This window comes from Lutra lutra, chromosome 5 (genome assembly GCF_902655055.1).
Source record: "Lutra lutra chromosome 5, mLutLut1.2, whole genome shotgun sequence".
Classification (NCBI taxonomy): Eukaryota; Metazoa; Chordata; class Mammalia; order Carnivora; family Mustelidae; genus Lutra; species Lutra lutra.
Window position 1 is genome coordinate 95479159 of NC_062282.1, and position 19970 is coordinate 95499128.

At 34.4% G+C, this 19970-nt stretch overlaps 1 protein-coding gene across 5 annotated transcripts in view; it reads right to left on the bottom strand.

Moving 5' to 3' along the window:
• ADAMTS6 (ADAM metallopeptidase with thrombospondin type 1 motif 6) overlaps positions 1–19970 on the bottom strand; it is a 312212-nt gene that overhangs the window by 261347 nt on the left and 30895 nt on the right. For all 5 annotated transcript variants that reach the window (XR_007127597.1, XM_047730844.1, XM_047730845.1 and 2 more), the window contains 3 exons: positions 14291–14502; positions 13704–13787; positions 13071–13216 (listed from right to left, as the gene is read on the bottom strand). Coding sequence is in view for 4 of the 5 variants with exons in the window: in XM_047730844.1 (XP_047586800.1) it covers positions 13071–13216; positions 13704–13787; positions 14291–14502 (442 nt within the window). In the remaining variant the exon portion in view is untranslated. The remainder of the gene's footprint in view (positions 1–13070; positions 13217–13703; positions 13788–14290; positions 14503–19970) is intronic.

A 19970-nucleotide genomic window follows, 5' to 3' on the forward strand; every position in this document is an offset into this window, starting at 1 on the left:
AGGTCTGGTACAGAGTAGTGAAAGGCAGGAGAGCCCAATGGACTCTTAGTGTTGAAGAGACAAAGCAGAAAATATGAGAGATCACCCTAGCTAGAATTTATAAGATTTTAACTATAGGAGAAGAGAAAGTTATACAAAAAGCAAATTTTGGAAATTTCCAGAAGTAAATTCTTGACAATTCTAATCACCACATGGGTGTGAGGGAAGAACCCAAGGCCAAGGAAAGAATTTACCAAAAGTGTTAGAGATCACATAACCCATCACTCATATAACATGGGATAAAGGGCTATTCCCACCCAGGCCAACTAGAAAACCCCAAGATTCACAAGGCATTGTATACCAGCGTTCAGAAGGGACTTAGCTCAGTATTGGGGAATAACCACCCCTACACTGAGCATTCTTCTATCCTGCATAACAATTTTTTTTTATTTAGAGATTTTATTTATTTATTTGACACAGAGAGAGAGAGAGATCACAAGTAGGCAGAGAGGCAGGCAGAGACAGAGAGGGAAGCAGGCTCCTCGCTGAGCAGAGAGCCCCATGCGGGGCTTGATCCCAGGCCCTGAGATCATGACCTGAATTGAAGGCAGAGGCTTAATCCACTGAGCCACCCAGGTGCCTCAGCATAACAAATCTTAACAGGAAGACACAAAAGAATCAAGATCCAAGGAACCTAACTGCATTCTGGAAATTAGAATTTCTTTAAAATTTATTTATTTGAGAGAGAGACAGAGACAGAGACAGAGAGAGTACAGGTGGGGGAGGGGTAGGTGGAGAGGAAGACACAGACTCCTTATTGAGCAGGGAACCTGATGTGGGCCTCTATCCCAGGACCCTGGGATCACGACCTGAGCTAAAGGCAGCTGCTTAACAGACTGAGCCACCCAGATGTCCCCAGAAATTAGAATATTTACTACAAATAAATCCAGTACCCCAAGAGGCAAAATAACAGAATGTCTGATATCCAATCAAAGACTGCCAGGCATGCAAAGAAGCAGGAAAATGCAACTCATAATAAAAAGATTTATTAGTCAATTGAAACTGATTCAGAACTGACAGAGATACTAAAACTAGCAGACAAGATCTTTAAAACAGTTTTTATACTTTCTAAAGCTTTATATTTTCCCAACTTTTTATATCTCCAAAATGATGTGGAAGATTAAAAAAAAATTAAACTACTAGACGAAAAAATTTATGCTGTGTGAAATGAAAATATAAATTAGATGGTATTAATGACCGATTAGACACTGAGGGGAAAAAAATTAACAAATGAGAGGACACAGCAATAGAAACTACCCAAAATGAAAAACACAGAGAAAAGAGAATTTAAAATAATAAACAGAACATCAGTGAGCTGTAGAACAACTTCAAGCAGTCAAATACAAGGGCAGGTGGAATCACCAAAAGAGGAAGGGAGTAAAACCAAAAATATATTTGAGGAAATAATGACTAGAAATTGCAAAACTGATAAAATCAGATATAATTATCTCAGCAATTGTAAACATGAAGGAAATTATTTCAAAATACATCATAATCAAATTATTTAAATCAGTAGGATATAAAAGACTTGAAAATTCTGAACACCCAAATTAATCTGATTAATATTTTTAGGATATTCCACCCAACAATTCTTTTCATCTGAAGTGCACTTGAAACATATACCAAGAAAGACCATATTCTGGGCCATAAAACAATTCTCAATAAGTTGAAAAGCATTTGAGTAATACAAAGTATATTTTCTGACTGTAAAAGAATTAAATCGGAAATAAAAGAATGATCTCAGTGGGGGGACAAATATTCAGAACTAAAAGTAGTGCATGGGAAAAAGAAAAGAAATAAAGGGGAATTAAAAAGAATTCTGAGGGGCACCTGGGTGGCTCAGAGGGTTAAAGACGCTGCCTTTGGCTCAGGTCATGATCCCAGGGTTCTGGGATCAAGCCCCACATCGGGCTCTCTGCTCAGCAGGGAACCTCCTCTCTCTCTCTGCCTGGCTCTCTGCCTACTTGTGATCTCTATCTGTCAAATAAATAAATAAAATCTTTAAAAATAAATAAATAAAATAAAAAGTATTTTGAGCTGAAACTACAACATAAATTTGTGGGATGTGATAAAACTGAATTTAGAAGGAAATTTTATAACACCGAACACATACCAGAAAAAGCAGAAAGGTCATGAGTCAATGACCACAGTTTCTGCTTTAAGAAACTACAAAGAGTGTGATTGTAAATGGGATTGACTCCTTAATTTCTCTTTCTTCTGTCTTGTCGTTGGTGTAGAGAAATGCAACTGATTTCTGTGCATTGATTTTATATCCTGACACTTTACTGAATTCCTGTACAAGTTCTAGCAGTTTTGGAGTGGAGTCTTTTGGGTTTTCCACATAGAGTATCATATCACCTGTGAAGATTGATAGTTTGACTTCTTCTTTGCCGATTTGGATGCCTTTAATTTCCTTTTGTTGTCTGATTGCTGAGGCTAGGACTTCTAGTACTATGTTGAATAGCAGTGGTGATAACGGACATCCCTGCCGTGTTCCTGACCTTAGCGGAAAAGCTTTCAGTTTTTCTCCATTGAGAATGATATTTGCGGTGGGTTTTTCATAGATGGCTTTGATAATATTGAGGTATGTGCCCTCTATCCCTACACTTTGAAGAGTTTTGATCAGGAAGGGATGCTGTACTTTGTCAAATGCTTTTTCAGCATCTATGGAGAGTATCATATGGTTCTTGTTCTTTCTTTTATTAATGTGTTGTATCACATTGATTGATTTGCGGATGTTGAACCAACCTTGCAGCCCTGGAATAAATCCCACTTGGTCGTGGTGAATAATCCTTTTAATGTACTGTTGAATCCTATTGGCTAGTATTTTGACGAGAATTTTTGCATCTGTGTTCATCAAGGATATTGGTCTGTAGTTCTCTTTTTTGATGGGATCCTTGTCTGGTTTTGGGATCAAGGTGATGCTGGCCTCATAAAATGAGTTTGGAAGTTTTCCTTCCATTTCTATTTTTTGGAACAGTTTCAGGAGAATAGGAATTAGTTCTTCTTTAAATGTTTGGTAGAATTCCCCCGGGAAGCCGTCTGGCCCCGGGCTTTTGTTTGTTTGGAGATTTTTGATGACTGTTTCAATCTCCTTACTGCTTATGGGTCTGTTCAGGCTTTCTATTTCTTCCTGGTTCAGTTGTGGTAGTTTATATGTCTCTAGGAATGCATCCATTTCTTCCAGATTGTCAAATTTGTTGGCGTAGAGTTGCTCATAGTATGTTCTTATAATTCTCTGTATTTCTTTGGTGTTCGTTGTGATCTCTCCTCTTTCATTCATGATTTTATTTATTTGGGTCCTTTCTCTTTTCTTTTTGGTAAGTCTGGCCAGGGGTTTATCAATCTTATTAATTCTTTCAAAGAACCAGCTCCTAGTTTCGTTGATTTGTTCTATTGTTTTTTTGGTTTCTATGTCATTGATTTCTGCTCTGATCTTTATGATTTCTCTTCTCCTGCTGGGTTTAGGGTTTCTTTCTTGTTCTTTCTCCAGCTCCTTTAGGTGTAGGGTTAGGTTGTGTACCTGAGACCTAACCTAGGAATAAACCTAACCAAAGAGACTAAGAATCTATACACAGAAAACTATAAAGTACTCATGAAAGAAATTGAGGAAGACACAAAGAAATGGAAAAATGTTCCATGCTCCTGGATTGGAAGAATAAATATTGTGAAAATGTCTATGCTACCTAAAGCAATCTACACATTTAATGCAATTCCTATCAAAGTACCATCCATTTTTTTCAAAGAAATGGAACAAATAATCCTAAAATTTATATGGAACCAGAAAAGACCTCGAATAGCCAAAGGAATATTGAAAAAGAAAGCCAAAGTCGGTGGCATCACAATTCCGGATCAAGCTCTATTACAAAGTTGTCATCATCAAGACAGCATGGTACTGGCACAAAAACAGACACATAGATCAATGGAACAGAATAGAGAGCCCAGAAATAGACCCTCAACACTATGGTCAACTAATCTTCGACAAAGCAGGAAAAAATGTCCAATGGAAAAAAGACAGCCTCTTCAATAAATGGTGTTGGGAAAATTGGACAGCCACATGCAGAAAAATGAAATTGGATCATTTCCTTACACCACACACGAAAATAGACTCAAAATGGATGAAGGACCTCAATTTGAGAAAGGAATCCATCGAAATCCTTGAGGAGAACACAGGCAGCAACCTCTTCGACCTCAGCCGCAGCAACATCTTCCTAGGAACATCGCCAAAGGCAAGGGAAGCAAGGGCAAAAATGAACTTTTGGGATTTTATCAAGATCAAAAGCTTTTGCACAGCAAAGGAAACAGTTAAAAAAACCAAAAGACAACTGACAGAATGGGAGAAGATATTTGCAAATGACATATCAGATAAAGGGCTAGTGTCCAAAATCTATAAAGAACTTAGCAAACTCAACACCCAAAGAACAAATAATCCAATCAAGAAATGGGCAGAAGACATGAACAGACATTTTTGCAAAGAAGACATCCAGATGGCCAACAGACACATGAAAAAGTGCTCCATATCACTCGGCATCAGGGAAATACAAATCAAAACCACAATGAGACACCACCTCACACCAGTCAGAATGGCTAAAATTAACAAGTCAGGAAATGACAGATGCTGGCGAGGATGCGGAGAAAGGGGAACCCTCCTACACTGTTGGTGGGAATGCAAGCTGGTGCAACCACTCTGGAAAACAGCATGGAGGTTCCTCAAAATGTTGAAAATAGAACTACCCTATGACCCAGCAATTGCACTGCTGGGTATTTACCCTAAAGATACAAACGTAGTGATCCAAAGGGGCACGTGCACCCGAATGTTTATAGCAGCAATGTCTACAATAGCCAAACTATGGAAAGAACCTAGATGTCCATCAACAGATGAATGGATAAAGAAGATGTGGTATATATACACAATGGAATACTATGCAGCCATCAAAAGAAATGAAATCTTGCCATTTGCGACGACGTGGATGGAACTAGAGGGTATCATGCTTAGCGAAATAAGTCAATCGGAGAAAGACAACTATCATATGATCTCCCTGATATGAGGGAGAGGAGATGCAACATGGGGGGCTAAGGGGGTAGGAGAAGAGTAAATGAAACAAGATGGGATTGGGAGGGAGACAAACCATAAGTGACTCTTAATCTCACAAAACAAACTGAGGGTTGATGGGGGGAGCGGGCTTGGGGGGGGATTATGGACATTGGGGAAGGTATGTGCTATGGTGAGTGCTGTGAAGTGTGTAAACCTGGCGATTCACAGACCTGTACCCCTGGGGATAAAAATATATGTTATAAAAAATAAAATTTTAAAATAAAATTTTAAAAAAATGAAATTTTAAAAATATCATTTACAACAAGAACAAACAAGTGTGAAAACATTGAAAAATCACAAAACATTGCTAAGAAAAATTAGAGAAGACCTAAATAAACAAAGAGATATATCTTTTTGTAGGTAGGAAGAATCTGCATTGTGAAGATGTCAATTCATTAGGTTTAGCACAAACTCAATATGAGCAGATGACACAAAATCATGAATAGCAGCAGGCAAAGATCATTGAGGGGCATCAAAGAGGTCTGCCTACCACAGGCACCAACATTATTAAAGTATCTCCACATTATTTTCTGTTCAACACCCTTATAATTCCTCTCAAAGGAGTCTGGAACCAGATTACCTGGTATAAATCTCGGGTCTTTTAATTAATGTGTGATCTGGCCAATTATTTCACTTCCCTGTGCCCAAGTTTCCTCATCTATAAAATGGAGATACAGAACTTCTCTCATGCAGTTTAAAAGATTAAACATCTGCAAAGCACTTAAGATTCTGGCACATAATAAACAATTGCATAAGTACATCCATAAAACCAATATAGATACTAAACTTACCATTCCTTAAAAATAAGTGTATTTTAGAATAGACCCTTCTTTAAGTATTTAATGATGCCCCTTACAAGTAAACCCCAGTTTTAGTCAAGGTGTGTAAAAAAAAAGATAGTTCATTAAATTACATATATTTAGTCAACCTTAGGCAGTGAGAGAAAAATATCTTCTTATTTACATTTTTAATTAAAGTTTAAGAAGCAAACATAGGTAATGCCTGGGATGACCATAATCCTTATTTACCTGATCTTAGTTTGTGCCTATTGTCTAGGCATACCTGCCAATGGTACCCTCTCTCACTCTTAAAACTGTTCCAGATTGCACAGGAAATTAAGGTTGCACAAGTCTATCACAATCCTTGATTGGAATGGAAACTGAATCTAGATAAACACACTTGAGTAAGGAATCAACAAACCAGAGATGAAATGAATCAACCAGGGATGAAGTGAATCTGGAAAAGGAAGAAGGGTATAGGTGGTTTGGATAACTAAGCATGAAAGAGCCAGAGTGGTAAAAGAAAAATAAATGTCTCAAAATGCCCAAATTACAAAATCAATTCATCCACAAACTGAATTCAAGATTCCTCTGCTGCCAATAATTTGGCATATTCTTAGAAGTCTAGTGATAGTTCATAAAAAATTTATCTGGCATTTCCTTAAGGATTAAAAGAAATCCATAAATGAATACCAAATAAAAGTTAATGTATCACATTTAATTTCCTTTTCCTATCTGTTTTAATATATAATCATGAAGGTAATATATAATTCTGATAGATACAGTCTATAAAAATTAAGAAAACTTGCTTACATTCACACACTATAGGCCAAGTTGTAGCAAGAAACTATTTTTTTATAGTTATTTTCAATCTCCCAACTGAAAATATTAGTTGACTTTGGAAATTCTAATCCCTTTAAAATCCAGCAACAACAAAGCAAATAGTCATGATCCCTTAAGAGGATAAATATGTTCATTTTAATTAAAGACGAAAATATGTGACTTGGTGTGCAATTTTTGCATCTGTATTATGAGATATATTTATATGTCCTATGCATTTCATGAATAAAAAACTGAAAAGGAAGTATGATTATTAAAGAATAGCCTATTAATAGAGGCATTGTTAAAAAATCTGGATCTTGACTTTTCAAGAATGTAGTCAAGTAAGAGGAATGAAGTCCTGATATATGCCACAATGTAGATGAACCTTGAAAACACTATGCAAAGTAAAAGCCAGTCACAAAAGACTACATATTTTATTATTCCATTCATACAACCAGTCCTGAATAGGCAAAGCTATAGAGACTAAAAGTAGATTAGTAGTTGCTCAGTCTGGGGCTGGTATGGGAAAGATAAGAGACTGGGTGACAACTTCATATAAGAATGATGGAAATGTCCTAAAATTAATTACAGTGATGGCTGCACAAGCCTGTAAATATACTAAAAGCCATGGAGCTGTACATTTAAATGGGCAAAGTGTATGGTCTATGAATTATATCTCAATAAATCTATAATCAAAAAAATGTAGGTTATAATTCCTGTCTAAAATATATATTGTTATATACTAGTATATTAAAGATGGAAAACATGATTCTAATGTTTGATAGGAGAACTCCAGGAAATTAATATATTAGTCTGTTCATGTTAATTGCTCAACACTGGTACAAGAATACTCTATGTCTCTAAATTCCTACTGATTTTCAGACTATAAAAAGATTTCTTGAGTGCTTTTGCAACAAAATAAAATTTAGAAAATGACTTGGGGGCGCCTGAGTGGCTTAGTCAGTTGGGCTTCTGCCTTCAGCTCAGGTCATGGTCCCAGGGTTTGGGGATGGAAGCCTGCATCAGGCTCCCGGCTCAGTGGGAAGCCTGCTTCTCCCTTTCTCCTCTGCTCCTCCTCTCTCACTATCTTTCTCTCTCTCTCTCAAATAAATAAATAAAATATTAAAGATATTTTTAAGAAAGAAAGAAGGAAATTGTCTTGACTTTAAATTTGGTGAATATTTTCTGACTTCACATGGGAATATAAATAATTTTTAAATCTGTCAAATTGTAGATATGTACTTCTAAGCACCTATTAATTTACAGTTTCTTAATACAAAGCTTAATTAGAATAATATGAAAGTTTTGTAACATGTATAACTTTTTTTTAAAGATTTTATTGGGGTGCCTGGGTGGCTCAGTGGGTTAAGCCGCTGCCTTCGGCTCAGGTCATGATCTCAGGGTCCTGGGATCGAGGCCCGCATCGGGCTCTCTGCTCAGCGGGGAGCCTGCTTCCCTCTCTCTCTCTCTCTCTCTCTGCCTGCCTCTCTGTCTACTTGTGATCTCTCTCTGTCAAATAAATAAATAAAATCTTTAAAAAAAAAAGATTTTATTTATTTGACAGAGAGAGAGGGAAAGAGCACAATCAGTGGGGATAGCAGACAGAGGGAGAAGGAGAAGCAAACTATCTGTTGAGCACGGACCCATACACAGGGCTGGATCCCAGAACCCAGGATCAAGACCTGAGTGGAAGGCAGATGCTTAGCCAACTGAGCCACTCAGGTGCCCCAACATGCATAACTTTTTAAGTGTATATATACAGTTCTATTTTATCTTCTTAAATTCTGTTTGTAGAGTTTCAAGTACAAAATATTAATCATTGCTTGACCTAGTTATATAGTATCATATTCAATTATTTTTTAAAAATTACCAAATGTCCCCACATATCAGATATCAGTACTACCAACACTCATGGGTACTTGCAAGCTGGACCCCTCTTCAAGAGAAATCCCTTGAATCATGACATTCCCCATGAAAGAAAAAGAGATCTTGTGGGCCCCAACAGCCTTTACTACTGCTGCAGAAAAACGTAGCCTTGACAATTAAGAAACTTTGAAATCTTCACTAAGGCTAATCTCAGCTAACACAGGTGAATAGAGACTACATTGCTGGAACTTTCCCAGAGCTAGAAACACCATACTCAACCCAGCCAGTACTCTTATGCTCACAGACAAAGATCCTTCTCTTCCAAAATCATTCCATAAAATCTGGAAAAGGTGACTATTCCATTAAATGTATAGATATTAACACAAAGCTATAGAAAGTTGAAAAATCAAGGAAATGTGACACCACCAAATGAATACAATGATTTTCCAGTAGCTGACTGCAAAGGAATAGAAATCTGACAAATAATTGACAAATAATTCAAAATAATTGTTCTTAAAAAGTTTGGCAAGCTACAAAAAGACAGATCCACAACTCAGTGATATCAGAAAAAGAATGTGTGAATAAAATAATAAATTCAAAAGGGAGATCAAAATTATATAAAAGAATCAAAATGAAATTTTGGAGCTGAAGAATAAAATGAATGAAATTTTAAAAAACGCAATAGAGAACAACAGCAGACATATCGAGCAGAAGAAAGAAACCATGAACTTGGAAACAAGTTATTTGATATTACCCACTAAAAGAAAAACAAAAACAAAAACAAAAACAAAAAAGAAGAAATGAAATATTAGCATCATGGGAGTCTAAGAAGAAGAGAGAGAGAAAAAGAGGCAAAAAGCTTATTAAAGGAAATAATGGCTACAAACTTCAAGATCTGGGGAGATATATGAACATCCAGGTATTACACTGTACACTTAAAGTAGATACTGTCAATTATACTTTAAGTTTTTTAAAATTTTTTAAATATTTTATTTATTGGGCACCTGGGTGGCTCAGTGGGTTGAGCAGCTACCTTCGGCTGGGGTCATGATCTCAGGGTCCTGGGATCGAGTCCGGCATTGGGCTCTCTGCTTGGTGGGGAGCCTGCTTCCCGCTCTCTCTCTGCCTGCCTCTCTGCCTACTTGTGATCTCTCTCTGTCAAATAAATAAAATCTTTTTTAAAAGATTTTATTTATTTATTTTTTTATAAATAAAATAAATATTTTATTTATTTATTTATTTATTTGATCACAAGTAGGCAGAGAGGTAGGCAGAGAGAGAGTGGGAAGCAGGCTTCCCACTGAGCAGAGAGCCTGCCACCGGGCTCGATCCCAGGACTCAGGGATCACCACCTGAGCCAAAGGCAGAGGCTTAACCCACTGAGCCACCCAGGCGCCTCTATACTTCAATTTTTTAAAAAAATTTGATAAAGCTAGCTGGTATATAATAAATGTTCATTATATAAACATATATATACATATACACTTATGTATACAAATAAATGTACATAAAATTAAAATAATATGTGTATATATAAATAATTTTTAATATACTCTTTGATGTTAATGCAGTATTTTTTATACCAGATAAAAGAAATTTTTTTAATTAATTTACTTTTTATTTAGAGAGAGAGTGGGAGTAGAGCAGGGCAAAAGGAGAAGCAGAGAGAATCTTAAGCAGCCTCCTCATTCAGTGCAGAGCCCCATGCAGCCCCATGCAATCTCACGACCCTGATATCATGACCTGAGCCACAATCAAGTCGGATGCCAATTGACTAAGCCATCCAGGCACTCCCAGAATTTTAAATTTTTTATATTGCTTATTTATTTATGTCTAGTCACAGTGACTGATAGCTTTGTAGAGCAGTTTGCTTTAAATTTATATCAATATAAAAAATATTATTTGCTAAGAGAAGACAGTATTTTGAGTTTTCATACTTTCATTTTTCCAAAAGTAACTATTATTACCTAAGTAACTACAGTTCCAAGTGGTTTTCTGCTTAAAACATTTAAATCCCTGAGATAAAATTTGGCCTAGTGGAGATAAACATACCCATTAATTTTTCTCTGGAATTCACAGTAAACACATTATACATTCTCTCTAGTGAGCTGACATTTCAAGCAAACACAAATCATGATCTTACCTATAAATGGTGAAGTCATAATCCTGAATATGGTAATGAGTGAGTTACAGAAGGCCATGAAAAACGGTAATATAAGAGCAATGAAAAACATTAATATAAGAGCATTTATAAAAATTCTTTAATTTTACTAAAAGTAGTAGTATAATTTTAAAGATATATTCAGTTTCACAAATTAAAAATATATAAGAAAGAATCAAGATGGTTAACCACCCAACAAAAAACTCTATGTATTACAGATGACATTCATCAAATTTAGAAGTCACTCCATGGCCTTAATAATTCACTAGACTTTTAAGTAAGTAGACATTTAAATAAGCTAAAAGTTACTTTGAGACAACAACAATTCAAAAAGGCACTCTATGCCGCCCCAAAGAGGTACTTTTCTAACCTCCACTATATAACCAATCAAAAATGGTATGAGACATGAACTCTTCAAAGTACCGTCCTGTTAAATCCTGAGATCGTTCCTAGTACTAGTCCAACCTTTAAGAGACAAATTTAAAAAGAAAATTTTACATTCAAACCTCGGGCATCAAGAAAGCACTCAAAGTAGCTTATAGAAACAAGGAAGAGCTCTGCAGAGGATCAGAAAAATATCGGGACCAATTCAGAGGAAAAAGACAGCTGAATATTGCAGCCAGTGCAAAGAAAAGATGGCTAACTGCCCAGATAAATTTCACGACTCAAACACTTCTAAACGTGCACTCTTGGTATAGCTACTGTCATTTGATGCAAAAGCTAAAAATTGAATGCACATACAATAACAAAAATATAAAGCACTAGGAGTCCACTGGGCATTATCTTTTGGGGAGAGTTGGACTTTATAAATATAAACACAGAAGCCAATGTAAATTATCTGTGATCATTTTGCTAACCGTATATAACATTTTCCTGTAGTAATTTCATTGGCACTAATCATATCCATATATATATTTTTATACAAATGTTTCTATATTTGCACAATTCTTAGTGTATTTTTAACTCCTCAAATACATTTGGGAATCATTCCAGACCACAAGACTCTGAAGAATTGCAGAATTTATCACACTGACATGTCAACACATATGAATACAGAACCCATACAATGTTGTTTTTATTCAGCAAGCATGTCATAAACAAAATTTTCTAGTTTACAATGCCAGGTAGATAAAGTCAATTATAGTAATTAGAATTGTTTCAAAAAAAAAAAAAACTCAGAAGCTTTAACTCTACAACTTAGTTAACAGGGACATTTTTTAAAAAGTTAAAGTCACATTATCTTCTGGGATCTCAAGATTCTGATGCCATGTAACTTTATACTCCCTCCGTATAGTTTAATGTAGAGTCAATGGGCACACCACAGAAGAAATACATGTTAAATACTATCTTGCCAATTAAAGAAATAAGATAACAAAGAATATTTCATTTTACTAAGATAGAATAATGCTTCCATTTTGCTTATTTTTTGGTCATTTTTAAATACTGATAAGAGGTCAAAAGACAAGTTCATCTTAAATGATTTAAGCATGCTTCTAACCAGTCACAATTAAGGTATAAAAAACTAAGACAGCTAGCATAGTACAGTCATAGAAGTCAGGATTACCAGGGTTGAGATCTGCACTTTCACTTACTTGAGCAATTAAAGTATTTTAAACTAGTTTCCTCTTTTTTTTGCATGGGAAAAATAATAATGGTATCTATTTCACAGACTTCTTGTTGGAGAGTAAGGAATAAAAGGATCTGAACAAGTTATGTAAAACTGGAAAGAAATATATAAATTCATTGCATTATCATCAAATAATAATTTTTTCCTGAGAAGCAAGCTATCAACATGTAATGTAATAAATGTGCTTCTTTATATTTAGACCTTAATTAAAATATTTTTAATTAAATAAACATTCATCCAAGTAAATTGTGTAACTATTGATGTCCTCCCTTTTAAAAATTTGGAGATAAGAATAATTAATGTATTTTATAACCAAGAATGATGACTCAGCTTTGTTTTTAAAATATAATCTCATACTTTTTAATCTTTGTTTTATTATGTATTTTGTTCAATGAAGAAAACATACATGTGCTTCCAATTAAACCTTAGGAATAGGTATCAGTTGAAGGAAAGATGTTTATTATATTTCTAAGTCAACTCTAAATATGTTCTTTTTTCTTATTTGGTTCATTTGATGCAAATACTATAATAGTGTAATATATTCTTTCTCAATTGTGATTAACAAATTTACCAGTTTGCTTTCAATATACTCATTACCTGAATGAGGCTTTAGACAGAACCAAATATAGTTAAAATATCAAACACAACAATCAAAGATAAAATATTTGCAACAAACCATACCTAGTAATAAGAACAGCATTATCGTGGTGGGCAATCCCATTTTCTGGAATCGTGTTTCCATCACTTTGGTGAGAGAGAATGGATTTCTGCCATTTACAGAAGCTATCGAGGGACTTGTCTGCATGGTGGTTTATCTCCAAGTTTGGCTGCAATACAACATGCATACCAGAAATGTTCCAAACAAATTACTAAGGTCAGTTGTTAAAACTTTTGAAGACTAAAGTGGGACTATAATTAGAAGCAGTGGTTTCTAGGAATAATCTCTTGCCAATTTTTATCTCTGTAATATCTGACCTAGAGTTAATTTAGTGTACTTTTGAATATTCTTTCCAGTTCCAGCTTTAATGATCATGTGAATATATGTGATTCTCAGCAACCAAAACCACTATTAGTAGATCTGCCATGCAAATGCTCATCTTTATACTGAAACATAAAGCTAATATACATATATGGAGCCTTACCATGACATAGGAGTTACATTATTATAAACTACTTAAAATATTAAATGCTTAGTAGTGAAAATCATATTCAACTAGAACTTCCTAAGAGGAACAATAATAAAATAATTTATAATACATAATTCTGTAGCCTGTTTATTAAAAGTTTTAGATTTCTAAACTAACTCATTCTTACCTGATCTTCTGTAAGAACAATTAAGCGGGCCACTATAATATTCACAACGTTTCCTAGGCTGGAATCACGGTAAAGTTTGGCAACCTGACCTCCAGAAAATAAGAAAACACACAAAGTCAGACAAAAATCATAGGCCGATTGTTTAGTACTTTTTTAAAGAATGGTAAAACAATATTTCATAAATTAAACCACTTTTTATATAAAAAGATATTATTTTATCCCATTACACTTAGAATTCTACCCTCAAGATGCCTCCATAAAAGATTTTTATACAAATCTACCTCAAGAAGTATTCTCTCCTAAAACTGAACTATAACATAGTAATTAAGAGGGTGAGCTGATGTTTCAAGTTAAAGAAAACCTCTTAAATAGGATTTAATATGACCCATTCAAAAACACATTATCTAAAATGAACAAAAGTTCATCTTTAAATTTATTTCCTATGGAACTGAAACATTAATATATTAATTCTTTCTCATTTTAGATGAGTAAATTCTTAAAATCATTAATTCACATTAAAAATCCATGACCTTAGTCAAAACCACAAATTATTAAGTTAAAATATTATATAGAGGCATCAAACTTACAATATTCATCACACTCAAAATGTAATGTTCAATGTCTTTGCGGCCATGGTAGCCCACCATCATTTTGTCTGCCACTACCAATGTCTCCACAAACCGCTCAATGCTTACTGATCTCTTCTGTCTGTGGCGGATATGCGTGCCATTAATTGGTAGTGAAGAAGGAAAAGTAGATGTGTCATTCAGCCACCAAGGTTTGCCGCTTCTTATGAGGTCTACAATAAAATAATTAACTAGTTCAGATAGGTTCACCAATGAAGTTTACTTATTTTTAAATCTTTCATATAGACATGCTTCTCATAAATTTTCTAAAGTATTAAGATATTTCAGTGAGGAGAGGGGATGAGGAAATATAATAGTGAGAAAATTAAATTCTTTAAGGTTTTCAAAATAGTCATCTTATTTGAAACAAATTGAACATTAATAACATTCAGCTGTTCATAAAAACAAAAAATAAGCCTAATGAATAAAAATATTTTAAAATAATCATTGCATATTATTCCAGTGACTGATTATGTCATAATATTTTTAAATACAGATGTACTTTATATAAAGTTTTCTTAAAAACAACTAGAGCATTAACTTTATAAATGCCATAAGACAATTCTGATGAAGAACATCAATATTGCAAAAATCTGTTCCTTTTTTTTTTTAAGTAAGCTCTATGCCTAATGTGGAGCTTGAACTCACCACCTCAATATCAAGAGTCACATGCTCTACCAACTGAGTCAGCCAGGTACCCCCAAAATCCTATTCCTGAAATGTCTCTGAGCATTTATGTTAAAGTAAGATTTTTTATTAAACTATCTTAATTAGAGTAATTCTACTGCTCTAGAAATCTCAATTCTAAAAGCCTGTGAATTAAGTTTTTTATTTAGCTTTATGATATATAACTATTTATACTAACAGAGACCCAAAGTAGTCCTCTTCCAAAACCTAGAGGTAAGTGGTGCTACAATGAGAGTTGAAGGATTACGATTCCAGCTTCCTTTAAACCACATTTCACTGTGGATTGCAGTTTAATCCTTTGTTTTCTAACAGTTGGTCCTTCAGTACAGAGAAAACCTTTTAGTTCTATGGTATTTGTAAACACTTGTCTCATTTACATTTACCTTTATTTAATAAACTTGAACAGGTGCAGGTCCTCTGCATACCTTACTTTCGTATCTGTATGATCTTTCTAACATCTACTTATTAAACAATTTAGTGAGGAAGAATCAGATTAATTTATATAATATAGTTGACAGAAACTGGCAGTATTTTCTATTATTTTTCTAATTTCTTTAGCCTTTACCCTTTAAAAATTACTTTGGTAAGAGTTAAAAATTTTAAGAAATAAGAGATGGAAATGACTATGATGAATACCAGTAAAATAGTTTTGAAACTCATATAAATTAAATGAGTATATTTTATTCCTAAAGGCCAAGAGAGGGAGAGACATATTACTTTTTATTTCAATAGTATAACTTCTGGACAGCCAGTAAGTACTCCCCTCTTCCAGACAGACTCTTAAGGTGGCCCCCATGATCTCCCAATGTTTACACTTTGTGTGATCTCCTCCTCTTTAGTGTGGGTGGGACTGTATCTTGCTTCTAACCAAGAGAGTATAGCAAAGATAAAGGGATATACATGATTACACATATATGAGTACATAATTAATTACATAATATTGTAGCATCTTTCTTACTAGAAGAGTCTTTCCCTTGCTGACTTTAAGGAAATAGGCAACCAAATTGGTGAACTGTACATGACAAGGAACTACAGATGGCAGACAACCAGCCCCAAACTAAAGCTTTCAGTCTTTTTATAGCAAGGAACTGAATGCTGCCGACAATCGTGGGAATAGGAAGGTAGATTCTTCCCCTGTCGAGACTCTAGAAGAGAACCCAGTCCTGGCTGAGGCTAAGTCAATTAACTCATTCATGTACAACTTCAGGTCCACAGAAACTGTGAGATAATAAAAGCATATTGCTTAAGCCACTGAATTTGTAGTAATATTGTTATGAAATGGTCAAAATCCTTTCTGCATTAACATAATTCCAGTTCTTTTTTTTTGCTCATCTTCCAATATCATAAAACCACCCATGTATTCAAATCATGCCTAGTTTTCCCTTCCTCCAGATGAACAGTCTAAATGTCTAAATGCAGGATTTAATTTCCATTATTTTGATCATTTTCACTCTTCTGATCCATTCAATTTCTCCTTATATTTATTTAAAGTATTTGTGAAAAGAATTAGACTTGATTGGGCAAAATAAACACAGCAATAACGTTCCTCATTAGACAGTACTCAATATAAAGTAGTTATTGTTATCATCATTTTAAAAAATTTCAGACTTCTGGCTTTTTAAATTGTTAGTTTGCTTGGTATTCACTCCAACAGGTAAATGTATATATAACGTCTTTGATGGATATTCATAAGTGGAAAGAGTCTTCTATGCAAAGAATTTGTAGTCCGATGTATAAAAAATACACACACAATGAATAAATGTAATCAAGATATCTGGTTTCACTTTAAAAATTAAATTAATCCAGCATGATTAGATCATTAGAAAACATTATCTACATGCTGTAATTGTCAACTGACTGCTTAGTGTTAAGCTTAATGATCTGTAACTAATATCTTGTTTAGTCTAAAAGAGAATACACAACTGACTTGTTTCAAAACAAAGATCAGTAGTTATTCAAATGATACTTACTACATATGCTCAATTTAATTTTGGAAAGAGTTTAGAATGTCAAAGAAAACATTCCTCCATAAATATATACAATAAAGAACTTTTCCCCCAAAGTCAAATATGTAGATCTCTTTGTCATCTGAAATAAGATCTTAAATTTTAGATCAATCTCAAAATATTTCTAATATATACAAGTTGTTCAAAATATTCTTAATATATACAAGTTGTTCAAAACTATTGCGTGGACCTGCTTTATTTTTTGCTAATAGCACTTGTTACTTCTTGATAGTTGGCCATGTATTTATTTGTTTGCTTGATTGCTTTTTTAATTAACTCTATTCACTAGAATATAAGCCTCATGGGAGCAGAGACTTTTCTTGTTTTATTGCTGCATCTCAACACCTCAAATAGCCTGACACATACATGCTAAATGAATATTTATTTAATAAATACATAAGTAAATAATGCAGGTATAGAGACATAATAATATCTACATCAATGGACAAGAGTATTCAGTTATCCCTGGGTAGTGGTAAAGAGCAATTTTCACTTCCTTTTTTTTCTTTTTAGCACATATTTACTAAATTTTCTACAAAAAACAAGTATTTTTTATTATTGTTTGAGATTGATAATATAATTTAATCAGGATGGGAAAATTTATGTCTGAATATGAGATAAATATGCCCACTCTCAAAGGGTTTTTCTATATTATATTTTGATATAAAATTGAGTTCCCAATAACTGGCTAACTGGAAATTAACACCTATAAATGCACATGTCATTTGAATTATCCTGTCAAAATAGTATCATAATTAAGATCAGTAGTTCTTACCCAGACATTTCCCAAATTTATTAATCATAAAATATATTTTTTTTAGTGATATTCCTATAGAATTTAGGGAACTATGACAGATATTCCACTCTTAGGAAGCCAGTGAAACATTTCAAAGTGTTTAATACAGGGACACCTTTGTGGCTGAGTCAGGTAAGCGTCTGCCTTCTGCTCAGGTCATGATCCCAGGATGCTGGGATCCAGCCCATGTTGGGCTCCCTGCTCAGCGGAAGTCTGCTTCTTCCTCTCCCTCTGCCTCTCTCCCTGCCTGTACTCTCTCTGTCTCTGTCTCAAATGAATAAATAAAATCTTGGAAAGGAGGGAGGGAGGGAAGGAAGAAAGGAAGAAAGAGTATAATATAGCCAGATGTAGGAGACAGCCCACTAAGGACAAAAACAAAGCTGAAGACAGGAAGACTCCAGTTAGAAAGTCATTACAGGGGTGAAGGCAAGAGATAACAAGGGTCTGAACTAAATAGACTGGTGTTAAAGGTAACAGAAATGACTAGTGAATAGACTAAAAGTGAGGAAATAGTCACAGTAATTCACTTAAGATTTTTCAGCCATTCAAGAATATCTCATTCACCTGCTTTATTTTTTGCCAATAGCACAGTAATCCAAGGGGAGAGACCTTAAAAGAAGAAAATCCTCCCCAACAAGGACAAAAGTTTATGTTGGCAATAAGAGTAGATTTACTGAACTATCTGATTCATGCCTCAACCTTTGGAAAAGAAGGATCTACCTCAGCAAGACGAATAATAAGATAGGCCCTCCAAAAGAGGATAATTTGAATATCTAATGGTTAAGGGTTATCTTTCAGAATACAATGAAATCTTTAAATATTTTTGCAAAAAGTCATCTTTACAATCATGAAGTGAAGGATGCCATGTTATGGAAAAAAAATGATAGGAAAATTATATTGCAATAAACAACTAAATATTTGAATCTTAGTTTTTCATGAATTTATATATTATTGTACTTACAGTTTAAATTCAGTAAATATAAGATAAACTAAACTATTTCCATAATTTTTAGTTTCATTTCTCAATGCAAAGATCCACCAAAAAGTTTTTCATTGTTTTCTATGAAATTTTATGTCATACCTTAAGCATAACATAAAAGTGTCTTTTTCTGTATCAATTACTTTTTATTTTTACTGTATCAAGTACTCTTCATCAACAAGGGCGTCCCAGAGATTACTCAAGACGTGTATGTAGAATGAGAACAGTCACTTGAAGAAAGAACTCCAGAGCAATCTTAGACTTGAAGCAGAAGAAAAGGAGCCCAAGAAGCATATGGACATAAACAAAACAATGGGTTTGTTTAACCCATTCTATTCTTTATAAATCTACTTGTTGAACCCTTCCCACTTTTTTCTAAAATTACTTGTTGCTGAACTTTTCTTTGTATTAAGCTGAAACCTGCTGAAATACTGAAATATACTGCCCCTGGCTCCACCTACAAGAACTATACAGAACAAATGGAATCTTCAATTTTTTAAAAGATTTTATTTTTATTTATTTATTATTATTATTAACTTTTTTAGAGAGAGAGACAGGGGAGAGGCAGAGGGAGAGGGAGAGAAAGAATCGTAAGGAGCCTCCCCACTGAGCAAAGGAGCCCAGCTTGGGACTTGATACCATAACCCTGAGACCACGTCCTGAGCCAAATCAAGAGTCAGACACTTAACCAACTGAGCCACCCAGGAGCACGTTTAAAGGTTTTATTTTTAAGTAAACGCTATATCAAATGTGGGGTTCAAACCCACAATCTCAAGAACAAGAGTTGCATGCTCCACAAACTAAGCCAGCCAGGTGCCCTTAATTTTTTTTTTTTTAACATAATAGCTCTTTAAATACTAGAAACAGTCATCTCAATAATAATGATAGCTAAAATTTGAGCAACTAATGTGTGCTGAGAAAAGTATTTAGAGAGTTTGGTTCATTTGTCTAAAACTACACCAAAGCCCATATTTTTTCTATTATGCCAGATATATTCTCTATTCTGTAAGTTTTCTAATCTTTAGACTAAACAGCCTCCTAACCCCTCACCTCTAGTGTTGCTTTTCTCTCAGTCAGTCTCCACAGGACTGCCAGGGTTATACTTCTAACACCCAAATCTGATCATGTCATTCCTGCTTAAAACCTTTCTATTGGTTTCCAGCACACTTAGGA